The 17,938-nt window shown below is 43.6% G+C and overlaps 1 protein-coding gene across 12 annotated transcripts in view; it reads right to left on the reverse strand.

The window, feature by feature from the left end:
• Positions 1 to 17,938, reverse strand: part of NEO1 (neogenin 1) — a 517,036-nt gene that overhangs the window by 246,651 nt on the left and 252,447 nt on the right. For all 12 annotated transcript variants that reach the window (XM_048866141.2, XM_048866140.2, XM_048866143.2 and 9 more), the window contains exon 3: positions 10,742 to 11,017. In XM_048866141.2, the coding sequence (XP_048722098.1) occupies positions 10,742 to 11,017 (276 nt within the window). The remainder of the gene's footprint in view (positions 1 to 10,741; positions 11,018 to 17,938) is intronic.

Here is a 17,938-nt window from a genome sequence, read left to right on the forward strand (position 1 = left end):
TGGTCCCCATTGTATTCTACTGAGGGTAATTAACGAGCAGTACCTAAGTTGGAGGAGGGTGCAAGGATAAAAATGGAATGGTTGAGCAGAGGACAGCTGCGCCAAAGGAGGCATCTGCCGCCAATTCCTGCACCAAGATATAATGCCACATGGCTGCTCAACGTATGTCCCAGAGTGGCACATCATGGAATGAGGCTATGGTTGAAGCCTGGGCTCTTGTGGAATGTGCCCTCAACCCAGAAACTAGAGGCAGTTCCAATAACTGACAGCAAAGCATGATGCACCCCAAAATCCATATGAAGATTCTCTGTGTGGAAATTGTCTGACCTTTAACTCTTCCAGCTATTGCAACAAAGAGTCTAGGAGATTTCCTGATTGGTCTTGTCCTCTGCAGGTAGAAAGCGAAGACGCAACGGACATCAAGAAAGTGGAGTCATAGTTCCTCCTCCAAGGCATGATGCTTTGGAAAGAAAGCAGGTCCCTGAATAGGTTGATTGAGATGAAAGTGGGAAACTATCTTTGGAAGCAACTTCGGATGCAGGCGCAGGGAGACTATCTTTATGTAAAGTGGTGAAGGGAGGGTCTGCAATCATGGCCCCAAAGTTCACCTACCCTTCTCGAAGAAGTGATAGCCAACAAGGAAAATGACATTCATGGAAAGGAGTGACACAGGCCACGAAGACAGTGGCTCAAATGGCAGTTCCTTTAGTGCCGAGAGAACGAATTTGAAGTCCCACAGGAGAGAGATGGATTGTACGGGTCAGAAGATTCTGATGAGACCTTTCCAAAACTTAGCAATCAGCGGGAGTATAAAGATAGAATGTCCTTCCAGTGAGGGGTGGGGGGAAGGTGCTAACTGCTGCTAGGTTTACCTTGAGAGAGTGGAGGGAGAGACCCAATGCTTTCAAGGACAGAAGGGAGTCTAAAAGGAGGGGAATCTCCACAGCTTCTGGGGAAAGCCCTTCTATTGGGCCCAGGAGGTGAAGCGGTTCCACTTGACCTGGTAGGAACACCTAGTTGGCTCTTTCCTGCTGCTTTCTGATGAACACACCTGTTCTAGAGAAGATGCCATCCAAATACCACACTCTGAGGTGAAGTGTCTGTGGATTGGGATGTCTGATCCTGCTGTTGTGCTGTGTCAGTAGCTCGAAGAAAATGGGGATGGGAATTGGGGGATGGGCAGACATGCAGAGGAGGGTGGGAAACTAGAACTCTCTCTCTCTCAGGATGACTGTTACTCTGTCCCATCTGATCCTGTGGAGTGCTAGTGGCAGCAGTGGAAGAGTAGGGAAGGTGTAGTTGATTTTCTTGCTACTAGTTTCCCCTCCATTATTGCTTGGAAGTCAGCCTAGTCTTGTGACAGTTTTTCAGCAAAATCCTCCAATTTGCTGTAATGAAGGAAAATCGTATTTGCCAAGTAATGCCTGATAATTCGAGATCCTGAATGGAAGGCTGACTGAGGGGAGAAGACCTTGCAGCCCAAAAGGTCCAGCTGCTTGCCTTCCCTGTCAGATGTGCTGGAGCATGGATGCTGTTGTTGAGCTCGTTCCATCACTCCCCGGACCACAAGTGAATTGCGGGTGGGGAAGGTGTGAGAAAAACTCATACCCCTTGGCTCTCACATAGTAGCATTTATCTGCCCTGTTGGTGGTAGGCATACATGTGGCTGGCATATGCCAAACCATTCTAGCTGGCTTGGGGATGGCATCAATTGGCAGAGCAACTCTACTCATCACCAATGAGTGAAGTGTGTCCAGCAGCTTATGAGGAGTGTCTTGGATCTCCTCCAGAGGAATGTGCAGCTCTCCTGCCACCCTGCGCAGAAGATCCTGGAATTGGCAGTAGTCATCAGGAGATGGGGGAGATACCAAAGCCACTGCTGCTTCAGGTGAGGATGATGGGAATCTCTCCTGTTCCAGCAGTACCAGTGGAACCGGACTTAGTAGCTCTTCTTCCATGATCAGTTCCGAGCATCTACTCAAAGGTGCCCAAGACAGCGAAATAGGCAATGTTTCTCTCACAGAATAGACAGGTTCCAAGGATGTGTATTAGGACCACGATCCCCAGTAGGGCCAATATGACAGATCCAGAGGGTGTTGTGGTGGGCTCCACAGTGCAGGAAACCAGTGACTCCTTGGTGGCTGAAGTGGCGGTTACTGCCAGGATGTAGAAGGCCTCCACTGGTACTCATAGTGGCAGGAAGGGATGGACAGAGCTCATTCTTCATTCAATTTCTCTGAAGACGAAAATTCAAAGGCCAGTTCCATCAACGGTATTGGCGGAGCCAGTGGAAATGTGTTCACCACCAGAGCAGGGAGTGAGGAGTCATTCAGCAGCGGCATGCCCTGCATGGGAGATAAAGTCTCCCTAGAAGTAGAGGGTCCCAGATGGTGTGGAGACCTCAGCTTTCCCAGAGCAAACACTTCCTGGGGCTCTGGTGCTTTACCCAAACTCCCTGGAGTCAAGGGACCTCTCTCTGTCCCAATCCAGTACAGGAACAATGGTCCTCCATGGAGTGGATGGTTCTTGAGCTCAGAGGAATGCCAGTGTTGGTGGTGTGTGCAGGTTGGTACCCAGTACTGACAGATCCGTTAGTTTCAGTGGTCTCTTTTTGTTCTTGTGTGCTTTAGTGTGCGCTACCTCCCCGTGACTGGAACTCATGGAAGGAGCCTCTTTTCTTAGGGATGGAGGAAGACTTACTGCCATGCTTATGTGAATGCTTCCTTGCCTCCAAAATAGGTCCCGGCACAGGGTCCATAGTGGTTGTACCGCTGGTGCCAGACTCAGACTCTGTAGCTGGAGGTGCACTCCTGGCTGCCTCACGCCAATGTATAGAGGGGGATGACGGGGGGGGGGGGGGGGGGCACCAAACCTGGGTCCAAATAAGGTTTCATGGCAACTTCCAAGAGGTGCTTCTGGAGGCAGAGAGCCTGGCCTTCTCGGGTACAGCTGGAGGAGGACTAGCAGATACGGCACCTGGATGAAATATGGCCTTCTCCCAAGCAGTAGAGGCAGCGCTGATGTTTGTCACGGGCAGGAGGTGCAAATTTTAAAGCCTGGAGTCTTTGGCATAGTCCAGTATCCACGCACTGAAACAAAAACTAGTAAACTACCAAAACTACTATATATAACAGTAAAAACAGTAAAATAGTTAGCTTTAGAGTACATACAACTCTATCTTTTTTAAAGTGCGTCACATGTGAGAGGACACTAATAGTTCTGACTCAGACCATGTGGTGGTGAGAAGGAACTGGATACATGGTTGGTCCGCCCTGCCCTTTATCACCTCGGGCGAAACAATGAGGCGAGCCAAGGGCGCACGCGTGGACCAATGGACACAACTACTTTCAGAATCTCCGACTCCGGATGCATGGTGCATATACGTAAACCCTCAGTGGAATACAATAGGGACCATCACTTGAAGAAGAACTAAACACTATAGGAGTAGCTGACTGGTCCAAACTTCACAACAAACTACAGGACCTGTATTGGTGGAAACTCCAATAACAAAAAAGGAATTACTCTTTCTGCTCAAGGTTCCCCGAGGATGGGACTAACAGGCTCTGTGAAACAATTTTAAAACTGCAAGGTGGGTTCACGATGACTCACTTGAATTAATTCACCTTTCCCACTCCACTAAACCTGGGACACAGTCTTTACTGGCAGCATTGAAGATTCAGTAGCAATTATTTTGTAGCACTTTGGAAAGATGTGTACAGAATGCTTTCAGGTGGCTACCTGTCAAACACTTAGGATTGACAGAATTCAATTTTTATTTTTGCTAATTGAGATGATTAATATTTTTTCTATTTTTAAGAATATATTTTATTTTTATCTATTTTTATTTTTAATATTTTTTCTATTTGTAACTGTTTTTATTTTTACAGTTGCGGAGAATGAAAATGGGTTGGGGTTAGGGGTGGCACAGCGCTGACAAAGGAGGCCAAGGCACAAAGTGTGGGGGAAGCTGAGGTCCTGACCTAGCACACCAGAGACCCTAGGCCAGGATTGCTAGGAGGAGAACAGGTCCCCGGCCACAGGCTGCTGCTGAACAGTATCTGCCCAAGGATGGCTCTGACACTTGTGGTTGATGAGTGAGAGAGCAGGGTTGTGACAAAGTTGCTGCAGATGACTCCCTAAAGAGCCAACAGGACCAGTGACACCCAGTCCCTGCAGGTGCAAGGTGAGTGGAAGGCTGTGGGGCTGGCTAGGCAGAGCAAAGCAGAGACCTCTCAGCCAGAACTGCAAGAAGAATTACATGTCCCCTGCCATGGGGGAGGCCACCCACTGTTGAATGACTCCTGTTCAAGACAGAGCCATTCAGCAGAAGGGTGGCCTCCTCTGTGGCAGAGGATTCATAGTCCTCTTTGTGGGTCTAGTCAGGGATGTCTGCTCTGTTGCACCAGGAATGCAGCCTCCCCACCTAGGGTGACCAGACAGTGAGTGTGAAATCTCGGGACATGGAGTGGGGGGTAATAGGAGCCTACATAAGAAAAAGACCCAAAAATCGGGACTGTCCCTATAAAATCAGGACATCTGGTCACCCTATCCCCACCACACCTTGCGCCTGTAGAGATTGGATGTCACCGGTCCTGTGGCAGTGCAGGAAGCCCTCTGGATGAAACATGAGGGGGGCCATGACATTAGGGCTGCAGAGGGCTCCCTGCACTGCCGCAGGGCCACAGGTGCAAGCAGGGAAGGGTACACTCATGCCGATTGTTACTGACAGACACATTTTTCGTCATTTTCAGTGTGTCAGCTGAAATAGATGTTGACCTACATCTATCCATTAAAACGGAATCCTGCCAAGCCTACAAACCAAGCTGCCAAGTCTATATACCAACTCTCTTTCTGTCTGGAAAAATGAAATCCCTGTGGCAGAGTCAACCCTGAGCTGAGAGAAAGAAGTCAAACTGACTGATTTGTATGCTTCAGTAATACAAGCCTTATGCTACACAAAAGGAGACAGCTTTTTCCTTACTCAGGCCACTTGTAAAAACTAAGAGCATCCAAGGGCCTAAGGCTACTTATTTCAGTGGATAAATGTGGCAAGGACATTAAAATACTGCTGTGCTTTTGGATATTTAGAATTAGGGGAAAGGTTAGGAGGTGAAAGTCCTTGTCCATATGGCACTCTGACTTTATTTTGAGTCTGAAAATGAGACAGTTTCCCAGGATCAGCCTATCTAGAAAGAAAGGTAAAACAAGCAGACTGCCAATTTACGCACATTTTTCTAGCATAGGTGATGGTTATCAGAAAAGGCCACCCTACACTGACAGACAGAATTGAGAAACAGGGCATCCATTGGCTTGAATACTGCGCAACAGTCTACTCTGCACTAAATCAGAGTCCCAGAAATGAAAAACTCTCTTGAGACAAATGTACATTTTTTCTTCCCACATTGAAAAACTCAGGGTACATGTACATAGCAAAACAAACAAACAAAAAAACATGGCAGCAAGTCTCAGAGTCCGGGTACCTAGGTCAGGCTTGCAGGGCTTGCGCTGAGGGGCTAAAAATAGTAGTGCAGACGCTCAGGCTGGGTGCCCAGGCTCAGAGACTCCTCCACCTCTCCAGGTTTCAGAGCCCGTGCTCCAGCCAAACGTCTCCATTGTTATTTTGAGTTCCGCAACATGAGCCCTGTGAGCTCGAGTCAGTTGATCCGGGCACCAAGACTCACTGCCACAGGTCTTTTTTCACTGTGTAGATGTATCCTCAGTGACCTACTATGCAACCCTAGAAAATATATGCTGCTATTACCCAAAGCTCAAGCTTACCCACTGAGGGTCCCCTTTTGACCCTATCCTGGTCATGATGGAACAGGACTTTGGTTTGTATCCCTTGTCCCTACCACAGTACGTAATTTTAACACAGAACCTATAATATCCCTTGGAAGTAACTGATTTCCTAGACAACAACACACCATTTCTACCACTTTAGTTAATAGTCTTCTCCTGCGAATACCAGCCTTTCAAGCGCCAGGACTTCAGGCAGAGCCTTTTGAGAGTATATATGTTACACTCACCACCATAAGATCAATACCTAGTAGTCTGCGTGCGCATTTGTCTCTCATCCACTACAAAGGAGGAAGTTAGTTGACAGACAATCTCTAAAATTGGACAAACCCTCAAATCTATTCAAAATGCTATGCAAAGATCATATTCCTGAGTTCATCACTCTGATCACATCAAGAACCACCCTTCTAATTCCTCCTTTCACACCCACTGCTCCACTGCATCATATAAAAACTACTTGTCTTCACCGTTAAAGGCGTTCAAGGTTTCACCTCACCTTACCCATCGTCTCTTATATACTTCTGAGCCATCAACTCCTATCTCTACTCTGAGAACAATGCCAACATTTATCACCCATCACTCCAATTTTCCCTCAAACATCTTTGCATTTTTCTTATGTCGTCCATTATGAGAGGAATTCCCTGTAAAAATCTGCAGAGCCACTATGTTGTCTTCCTTCAAATCCCTCCTCAGAATTCACCTTTGTCATGTCATGATGCCAAAAGACACACTCAACAATGGCTAGGCAGCTAGTGTACTAAGACCATTGCTCATCATATTTATCATTTCACCTGGTGAGCCCTGCCTGCTCACCAGAGCCCGCACCCCTCACCTCCTCCTGCACCCCAATCCCTGGCCTGAGCCTTGAGTCCCCTCCTGCATCCCAAGCCCTTCCCAGAGCCTCCCCAGAACTCCTTGCCCAAGGTCGGAACCCCCTCCCGCACCCTAACTCCCTCCCATAACCCACACCCCCATGGCGCACACACAAAATTAATAAAAATAACTACAGCTGAGAATAAAGCAGATATATTGAATTATATAGTTTACTCTCATCTGGTGTTTTTTGCCAGTTACAAAATTCTTTGCTACAAAAACACGAGTTTGCAACTTTTGGATCTCAAAATGGTAGGTTGAAATACTGATATAAATTATATTTTGCACTAATTGTCAATATGTTTTAGCTTTTCCATTCACTATAAGGAGGACATGTCTAGCTAGTCATGAAATATAGGAGTTTCTACATGCACAGCTTACACCAAAATGTATTTATGCAGACACTACATGTTAGTTTGGTTTGTTTTATTGTTAACTGTTTTATAAACCAGATAAAAGTTACGGAGGGTTTACCATGGATGGACAGGTGGTCAGTGGTATTGATCATAAGTAATATATCCGAGGTATGTAAGAGGTTTGTGAAGGAGTTTTAATTCAAGGAAAAAGTATTTTCTTGCTTTTTACTCCTTTCCTAGCGCATACAATTGCAGAGATCTATTTTCTGTGTGTAAATGGTGCTGAAATGCATTTGCTGCTAATGTCTAGTCATTTATATGAAATTAAAATTATGAAGAAACCTGCTTCTGCTATTAATATGACACAAAACTGAAATGAACTGTTTAAAATGTTAAAATAAAAAATGTTGTGATGAAATTTGTGTTGGTTGATTAGAAACTAACATTCTCCTTTAAACTATATTGACTCAGAATTATGAGACTGATGGCTAGTTCTTGCTCAGAACAGTATGATGGACAACTGATATCTCTTTCAATAAGAACATAAGAACGGACACACTGAGTGAGACCAAAGGTCCATCTAGCCCAGTATCCTGTCTTCCAATAATAGCCAATGCCAGATGCCCCAGAGGGAATGAACAGAACAGGTAATCATCAAATGATTCATCCCGTCCCCCATTCCCAGCTTCTGACTGACAAAGGCTAGGGACACCATCCCTGTCCATCCTGGCTAATAGCTATTGATGGACCTAAAAGTTACTCTCAATAAAAGTTACTCTCTTCAAATTAAATGAAATAATTATTTCTAACTAAACACTGGTATCTCTTGTTTAGGGTTTTACAAAAACATTTTAGTTATTTACTAAGCTGACTGATTAATCAGTCAAACTCACTATTTGTGTTGTTTTTTATCCCACTAATTTAAGAAGGAAAAACAACAAATTAAATTTTCAGTAAGTTTACATATACTGATGGAGCCGAAGTAAAGAATGTTTAAACCTAAAAAAATTAACTTGAATTTGAGGCCCAGACTCAGAAAAGTATGTAAGCACATGCTTCAACACATCCCTATTCAGAAAGGAACCTCGATAAAGGGTGTTCTTAAACTCCATTGACTAAGTCTAACTGTCATTGTGCCAATCATAGAATCACAGAATGTTAGGGTTGGAAGAGACCTCAGGAGGTCATCTAGTCCAATCCCCTGCTGAAAGCAGGACCAAAACTACTAAAATATCCAGGCCAAAGCTTTGTCAAGCCAGGCCTTAAAAACCTCTAACGATGGAGATTCCACCACCTCCCTAGGTAACCCATTCCAATGCTTCACCACCCTCCTCGTGAAATAGTGTTTCCTAATACCAACCTAGACCTCCCACACTACAACTTGAGACCTTTGTTTCTTATTCTGTTATCTGCCACCACTGAGAACAGCCGTGCTCCATCCTCTTTGGAACCCCCCTTCAGGCAGTTGAAGGCTGCTATCAAATCCCCCCTCACTCTTCTCTTCTGCAGACTAAATAACCCCAGTTCCCTCAGCCTCTCCTCATAAGACATGTAGCCCAGCCCCCTAATCATTTTCGTTGCCCTCCGCTGGACTCTCTCCAATTTGTCCACATCCGTCCTGTAGTGCGGGGACCAAAACTGGACACAATACTCCAGGTGTGGTCTCACCAGTGCCGAATAGAGGGGAATAATCACTTCCTTTAATCTGCTGGCCATGCTCCTACTAATAGAGCCCAATATGCTGTTGGCCTTCTTGGCAACAAGGGCACACTGCTGACTCATATCCAGCTTCTCATCCACTGTAATCCCCAGGTCCTTTTCTGCAGAACTGCTGCTTAGACAGTCGGTCCCCAGCCTGTAGCAGTGCATGGGATTCTGCTTAAGTGCAGGACTCTGCACTCTATCCCACAATTCCTGACTCAGTAAATGCAATATATTCTAGGTGTTTTACAAATATTCTAGGAGCTTTAACCAGTTAAATTTTTCTAATGTAGACCAGGTGATAGGCATTGATTTTATAATTTAGGGCAGAATGGACTAAAGAGCATTAGAGATAGGTCTTTCTTTCAAGTGAATCTCAAACTGAGCAATCAATTACCTGTCCAGCCAAGATATAGAAACACAGAACATTCTATGGGACAATTTAATTTCCATTCAAAAAGACAGACACTAAAATCAGGAGAAGACTGAAATTCCTTCTCTATAGACATGCAATTTCATTTTCAACATTTTCACAAGGAAAGAGAAGTCATTAAGTGTAGTCCCTAATGTGGGTATCTTGTGCAATAATATAATCTAAACCAGGAGGCTACATAGCATGATAGAAATTCCAAAGAATCCTTATAATTACCACAAACCTGGAAATCTCTAGAGCTCATCTGAAAGGCCCTGCAAATACTCAGAAATATTTTAAAAGCAAGGTGTAGCAAGTTTAAAACAAGAATTCAATCATGGTTTGAAGACTATAAAAAAAAAAAAAAAAAGAGAGACACAAACTCTATCCCCGGGACAGAAAAAAAGACTACCAGTCACTGCAACAAGGCAACCTGAAGATTTTTATGACTACTAAAACTAAACCTGCTTAGAAACCTGATTTCTAAGTACTTTCAGTTTAGTTAACCTGCCAAGGAAAATATAGAAACCCTGTGAATTACAGCAGCTTTTGATGCCTGTTAAAACCAGAGTGTGGTTTTGACAAACGCTGGTTTTTAACAGGTGTCAAAAGCAGATGTAATTCACAGGGATTTTATGTTTTCTATGGCAGTTTAACTAGATTGAAAGTGACCTAATTGGAGCAGGTATTCAAACAGTGGAAGTGGAATCAGAGCTCTAAACCATCAAAAAAAGTTAGAAAGAAAGAGTCAAAACTTCTGCACAATCAATGGGAAAGTCCATGTAAAACAAGCTCTCATACTGGTCAGAAGAGCTAGGGGTTGGACCTGGTACCCAACTCAATGTCTTATTTCTGATCCGTTTTTATAGCTGTGTTCCTGTTAGAACATCTAGTCATACAGCTGTTCAGTTGTCCTGTATTACACTAAATACACTAAACTGCAAATAGTTGATGTCATAGTTACTCCTTAGTTTTGTTATAGAAAGGTAATCTGTGAAAAAGATAAACATGGTCAAGATTTTTCAGAAGTGACTAGTGATTTTGTGTCTCCTCGTTTCTGGGTGCTCAACTGGAGACATCTTAAATGGGCCTTATTTTCAGCAGCTGAATGCTCAGTATTTTCTAAAAATTAGGTCTCTCTAAAAATGCCTCAAGTTGGGTACCGCAAAATTGAGGCAATCACAAATACCAATCACTTTTGAAAATCTTCGGCATAGGTATTTCAAACACCAGGTTCCGTTCTGGAAAACCTGAAGATGCCTATCTATACATCTTGCCTGAAAAGAGTGACCAGCCCCTTTCTTTACAATTGCCTCCTCACAAACAAAGCTCTTCTTTAGGGCTTTTAGTGTAGGGAACCTTTTATAGGAACTCTTTCCCAGCACACTTTTCTTGATTGCTTTAGGGCTGTCATTACCTCTGTCACATTTAAAGTCCCAGCTGCCATTTGGCAGCATACTGCTGCTTGCCAGATCTCCTTTCCTTCTATCTGGTAAGCGTTCCTATTATGTTTTCCTTTCATCTTATCATTAAAGGAGATAACACACAAGTATGCAAATGGATAGACTGATGGGGAAAAATCTTTTAAAAAATAGATTAGTACCTGGAAGAACTTTAAGCTCTGCTTCATCACTGTATTTGGGGGACCCACCACTTTCAATGACACAGCGATAGAGTCCTCCATCCCCATCTGTAACATTGCTAATGATTAGAGCTCCACTTGGTAATGTGAATACACGGTCATCCAAAAAGAATGGCTGACGATCCTGCTCCCACCTCACAAATGGTACCAGATCAGCATTGACCTCGCAGTTCAGAATTACGCTGTTTCCTCTATAGACAGATGTTGATTCTGGCTGGCTAGCGAACCTTGGAAGTCCTGGAGAGGAAGGTGAAGAGAGAATGGAAAAATCAAAATTATGCCAAACTATCACAATTCTGAAGGTCAAACCAGCAATCTGACTGTAAAGTTGCACTCCAACTTTCTAAAATCAGCAGATATGGATGAGAACAAGAAAAAAAAATTGCTTATTTGAACAACAAGTGAATACAACACAGATTAAATATTTGTGGGACATCAGATTAAATATGTTTTAATAGGGGAAAGAAACACTGAGGGCCAAATTGTGAAAACCTTTATGGGAGAAGGAGACCACCTGCAAAGAAAACTCACCCACTTCCCCGTGTGCTCCCTCTCTGTGTCCTTAGGAAGCAAACGGTACTCCAGAAAAAATGGTGAAGCCTAGACCAGTCCCCTCTTGGACATCAGGCTATATATGCTTTGGGCCAAATTATGGCATTTAGCCACTGGTCCAAGTAAGTTGTGCTGTAGAATTATATCAGGAACTCAGAGAGGGACTGCACATGGCCCCACTTCCTCTCAGCATTTTTTTGAGTGCCATGCACCCCAGGGCTGAAAACAAGGTCTGAAATTATCACAAAACATAACACATGCCCTGGGGAAGGAGAGGAGAGACTCCTGGAATGCTCCTCCCTTCCCAGATCCTACATTCTGCGAGAGGGCCTATTAAATACAATTATCTGTTGATGAGAGGTTTAAGTTAAGAATTTAAATTCAAAAGTCAGGAAATTTTGAAGTGTGCCCCCCACCCCACAATGGCAACATTATCAGTGTTCACTACACAAACGACAAAGATATACATTAACTTCACAGTCATTTAGTCATTCAATCTAACTAAAACACAGTAGGAATGTAGTGCATAACTCCCTTAGGCCCCTTTGTACACACTAAACTTAAAATACCACTGTACTGGTGCACATGAGCAACATGACTAATGTAGCATTTGGAATTTCTTCATATGCAAGTGTTTATATTTTCAGCGTTAACTTTGCATTTATGTATTTTTGTGTATTTAATTTCTTTGCCTTACAAAAATATTATTCCTGGATGCAGTACTATGGCATAACAGTTGTATTTTGCACACTACTGGCTTTAAACTATATCACTTTCTAGATAAACCAACAAATCTAGCTGAAACATTATAATAAAAATGGATTGCTCTGCAGTCTTCAAAATTTGTTTAAAAGGCCTAACAAAATGCCTCGACAAAAGTTAGTTCAGGAAAAGGATGAGATTATTTCCCTTTAACAAACTAACAATGTTAAAGTTTAAAAACTCTAAATTCTCATAAATCAGGAAATTTACTTCAAGTTCCAACACCAATTTATTCTGTGTCTCTTCTCCAACCCCCACCCAAATCTAAATTTTCCAGTACAGGCCACAAACCCCGAGGAAATTACATACCAGTTTGGAAACCCAGCCCACGCACTGGATACTGACCAGAAACCCATGTTCCAAGTATGAGATCATCTTACTTTCTACAAATGTGACAAAGAATAATCCTACCCTCTGTTCACCACACGAGCTGGGGCTCACACCGTATCTTCTAAAACAGGTGGGGCTTTGCTGATATTACTAATATTGGTCAGAAATCCAGATAGAGGTTAGTGATAAAATTGTACTCCATGTATCCTACTCATTCAGTTTAGACAACATGATAAATCATCCACCCTTACAAGGTAAGACTAAACTCTGTACACAGTATAACCTAGAAGAGCGAATATTGGTTGTAGCATATGACTCAATACCATATTCTTGTAATTCATATATGCAACAGCTAGATTTGTTCCTTCCATGTGGCAACTCATGTGTGTTTCCCACTAGTAAGCAGAGAACAAATGGCTGTATAGGAGCAGAACTAAGGTTGCTGTCGGGAATTTTAATTGATAATTTCCTGACTTTCAAGCATTTGGGTTTTTTTTTCAAATAAGTTACAAAGTATTTTCAACTTTCCATTCACCCCTGCCAAGTGAAAAGTTGTCTACCGTGACAAGGTTCCTCCTCTACCTTGGTGGGTCTTGCGCTTATTGGCGGAGTTGCTTGCCTCGGAGATTCACGGCAGCCCTCAGTTTGGCCGTTTTCGTGAACCCACAGTCCAGGTCAACTTGTCCTGTGTCTGACCAGGAGTTGGGAGGTTTGGAGGGAACCCGAGCCCGCCCTCTACTCCGGGTTCCAGCCCAGGGCCCTGTGGAATGCAGATGTCTAGAATGCCTCCTGGAACAGCTGTGCGACAGCTACAATTCCCTGGGCTACTTCCCCATGGCCCCCTCCCAACACCTTCTTTATCCTCACCATAGGACCTTCCCCCTGGTGTCTGATAATGCTTGTACTCCTCAGTCCTCCAACAGTCCGCGTTCTCACTCTCAGCTCCTAGTGCCTCTTGCTCCCAGCTCCTCACACGTGCACCACAAACTGAAGTGAGCTCCTTTTTAAACCCAGGTGCCCTGATTAGCCTGCCTTAATTGATTCTAGCAGCTTTTTGACTAGAACACCTGCAGCCAATCAGCCTGTCTGTCTTAATTGTCTCCAGAAGGTTCCTGATTGGTCTGGAAGCCTTCCTGGTTACCTTACCCAGGGAAAAGGGACCTACTTAACCTGGGACTAATATATCTCCCTTCTATTACTCTCCTGTAGCCATCTGGCCTGACCCTGTCACACTACCAAAACATTTTTTGCAAAGTATTTTAATGAACTTACTAAAAGCAAAGACAATTGAGTTTTCCCAAAGTAGATGAAGTACACGATCAGCCCTGCATATCTATGAGTTCCAGAATGATCTGAAAAATCTCAGTGGAAATAAAATCAAGAGAACACTAGTACATATCTAAAGGCAGAAAAGTAATTTAATTTACTACACAGCTAGATCAGATTTGCACCATAATTCACAAGTCACCATAAGACTCTTCTATAACAAGCCACAAGTCAATTGATCAACAATATCAGTCAAATGACACACTCATGCTTACTTCCTCACATATGCAGCAAACAAAGCATTTTGACTATAAAAGCTGTAGGCCCAGTGAAGCCAATTATCACTAGGTACAAGTTTCAGAGTAGCAGCCGTGTTAGTCTGTATCCATAAAAAGAAAAGGAGTACTTGTGGCACCTCAGAGACCAACAAATTTATTAGAGCATAAGCTTTCGTGAGCTACAGTATTGGGTACAAGTATTTGCTACCCAGAATAAAATGTATGCAAACGTTCTTACAGCAGAGTTGTTATAACACAGTATAATAGAATTCGACATAAATATTACACCAGCTTTTTGAATTAGTGTTGAAAAGTCTAAAACAAAAAGATACGCAAGGGTCTAAATTGTGACGGTCTCAACTACAATAATGTTCAGCATAGTGTACTGAATTTCTGTATTCCCAACCAAAAACCTAAGTGAAATGTTCACATTTCAAGGTATTTACAACCTTAAGATATATTATTTCTTGTGTTATTTTCAACTACCTTGCCATCATTCTGCCACCTTCCCTCTTTACTAATTATGTCTGAAAACTAACCATGGTCATTTGCTTAAAGGAAGCTGGGAAACAGCTGACTATGCTAGGTTTTGATGATGTTGCTATCAGTGGCCTTCATCTCCTCTTTCATTCAACCATATGAATTATCACAATCTGAGACTAAATCCACTTTAGTCACAAAATGATTGGCAGAGAAGTAAGTTTATCACGGGGTTCTCAGAAGCCAGATAGGATGAGTGGCATAGACATGGAAACAGCTATGATAGCCATAGTTACCATTACATAACCATTTCCATTCCATTCCAGTCTCTTCAGAAGCTCAAAACTGGCTGAAGCTTTCGCCTTTCAGGCTGAAATTCTCCCTTTTTGGGTTAACGGGATTTTTTTCTAGAAGTTTGAGCGAAAATGGTTAAAGAGACTGAGGGTATGTCTACACTATGAAATTAGGTCAATTTTATAGAAGTCGATCTTTAGAAACCGATTTTATACAGTCGATTGCGTATGTCCACACTAAGCACATTAAGTCAGCGGAGTGCGTCCTCACTACCATGGCTAGCATCGACTTACAGAGCGATGCACTGTGAGTAGCTATCCCACAGTTCCCACAGTCCATTTTAATTCTGGGTTAAGCTCCCAATGCCTGATGGGGCAAAAACATTGTCACGGGTGGTTTTGGGTACGTCATCAGTCTTCCCTCCCTCCCTGAAAGCAACAGCAGACAATCGTTTCATGCCTTTTTTCCTGGGTTACCCATGCAGAGGCCATATCACAGCAAGCATGGAGCCCGCTCATCTCACCGTACATCTCCTGGGGGCTGCTGGCAGACGCAGTACTGCATTGCTACACAGCAGCAGCTCCTTGCCTTCGCGGCAGACGGGACAGTAGGACTGATAGCCGTTCTACATCTCCTGTGTGCTCCTGGTAGACCTCGGTGAGGTCGATCAGGGGCACCAGGACAGACATGGCTATTCTGCTCTTAGAACATCGAATGGGAGCCAGAGACTCCAGGTCATTCTCTTCTTTAAGTTTCGTCTCATGGAAATTCAGTCCTGCCTGGAATATCATGCGAGCTGGAGGCTTCTGCCTCAGGCTGCTCTCCCAGCCGGCAGCACTGCACGGTCGCACCTGCCCCAGTCTACCCCTTGCTCTGATGGCTCATGAAGCCTGGACAGTAGTAAGGAACAGTTCAACTATAGGCTGAGCAAGTGCAGAATGGTGGTAGAGTGTGCCTTTGGACGTTTAAAAGCTCACTGGTGCTGTCTGCTGACTAGGTCAGACCTCAGCGCAACCAACATTCCCATTTTTATTGCTGCTTGCTGTGTGCTCCATAATATCTGTGAGAGTAAGGGGGAGACATTTATGGTGGGGTGGGAGGTTGAGGCAAATCGCCTGACGTCCGATTTTGAGCAGCCAGATACCAGGGTGATTAAAAGAGCACAGCAAGGCATGCTGCACATCAGAGAGGCTTTGAAAACCAGTTTCATGACTGGCCAGGCTTCAGTGTGACAGTTGTGTGCGTTTCTCCTTGATGCAAACCCACCTCCTTTGATGATTTTAATTCCCTGTAAGCCAACCCTCCTCCCCCCTTCAAAATAAAGTAACTATTGTTTTGAAACCATGCATTCTTTCTTTATTAATTAAAAAAAAAATGAGATAACGGACAAGGTAGCCCAGGTGGGGTGGGGAAGTAGGGAAGGTCAAGGCCACATGGCTTATTGTAGCCACAATAAAAATCAAACTGTTTGAATGACAGCCTTCTGTTACTTGGGCCATCCTCTGGAGTGGACTGGCTGGGTGCCCGGAGCCTCCCACTCCGCGTTCTTGGGTGTCTGGGTGAGGAGGCTATGGAACATAGGGAGGAGGGTAGGCAGTTATACATTGGATGCAGTGGGAGTCTGTGCTCTTGTTGGCTTTCCTGCAGCTCCAACAGACGCTTCATCGTGTCCATTTACTCCCCCACCAGACGCTTCATCGTGTCCATTTGCTCCCCCATTAGCCTCAGCATCACATCCTGCCTCCGCTCTTTGCGCTCACTTAATTCTTTCCTGGCCTCTGCCACTGAATACCTCCATGCATTAAGCTGTGCCCTATCACTGCGGGAGGACTGCATGTGCACCTTTTTTTCGCCTTCTAATCTGCAATAACTACAGGGATAGAGATGATAGGGGGAGCGTAGAAACATTCTAAGCTCTACAATTCTGGGGGGACGACATGGTCACCTGTGCTGCTGAGTTTGCCACGCTGACCAAACAGGAAATGAAATTCAAAAGTTCACGGGGCTTTTCCTGTGTACCTGGCTAGTGCATTGGAGTTCAAAGTGTTGTCCAGAGCAGTCACAATGGAGAACTCTGGGATAGCTCCTTGCAGCCAATACTGTTGATTTGTGTCCACAGTACCCCAAATTCGACCCAGCAAGGTCAATTTTAGCGCTACTCCCCTCTTCAGGGAGGAGTACAGAAGTCTATTTTAAGAGCCCTTTAGGTCGACAGAACAGGGTTGGTTGTGTGGACGCAGTCATTTTTAAATCGACCTAACATGGCTAAATTCGACCTAACCCCATAGTGTGGACCAGGCCCAAGTAAAATGGGAATGATAAAAAATATGTTTCCACAATATTTTATTACACAGCTCTACAATCAAAATAACTGAGTGTTGAAGGATGAAATATTAGCTTAGAAATAACCCTCTTTGAGAAATGCCTTCACTTTTTACCAGTTATTACCACCTGAGGGACTGTCAAACAAGGAGATTTTTCCTTCCCAGGACAATCTGCAGCTAAAGGAAAAGGGATGTTGTAAAATGAAACCCTTACTTAACAGTTTAAATTTCAAATGCTTCAACTGTTTTTCCTTATTCTGTATCATTAATAAAATGCTTAAATGGATTTGTAATGGAGTTTTTCCATGACACTAAGCAGGCTGTGGTCTCTGTATACCAAACCATGAACTTCATTTAAGATAATTTAATGTTGGTCCCTTTCACGGTCATGTTAACATCTTTGACTCTTTGGGCCCATATAGTCCATTTAAATTAATACAACTGATCCTGTCAGACATTACTTTAACAATTTAGCAAGAAGTGAAGTATTTAGCTGATCTTTTCAACTGTGGATTGGCCAAAGAATTCTTAAGAGAACTGATCTTATCAAGGTCAATCTAAATAGTTTGAAATGATAGGAGCAACAGCCCTGGTAAGTGCACATATCACAGTCATGCTCAGTAAAATGGCATAATAAAGTAGCTGTTTTTATATATTTCCCTAGCATCAAATAAAAGCTGCCTCAATTAAAAGAGAAGGAAAACAAAGTGAGAATTGTTACCTGAAAGCAAAAATACATTGAAAAATACAGACATGTAAAGGGATGCTGTATCAAGGCCTCCTTCCCTCATTCCCTGCTCACTTCACAGTTTCATTCAAAATTCACAGGGAAGGGATTCTGAGTATTTTACTAGAGCTGCAGGAGGAGAGCC

Source organism: Caretta caretta, chromosome 10 (assembly GCF_965140235.1).
Source record: "Caretta caretta isolate rCarCar2 chromosome 10, rCarCar1.hap1, whole genome shotgun sequence".
Taxonomy (NCBI): Eukaryota; Metazoa; Chordata; order Testudines; family Cheloniidae; genus Caretta; species Caretta caretta.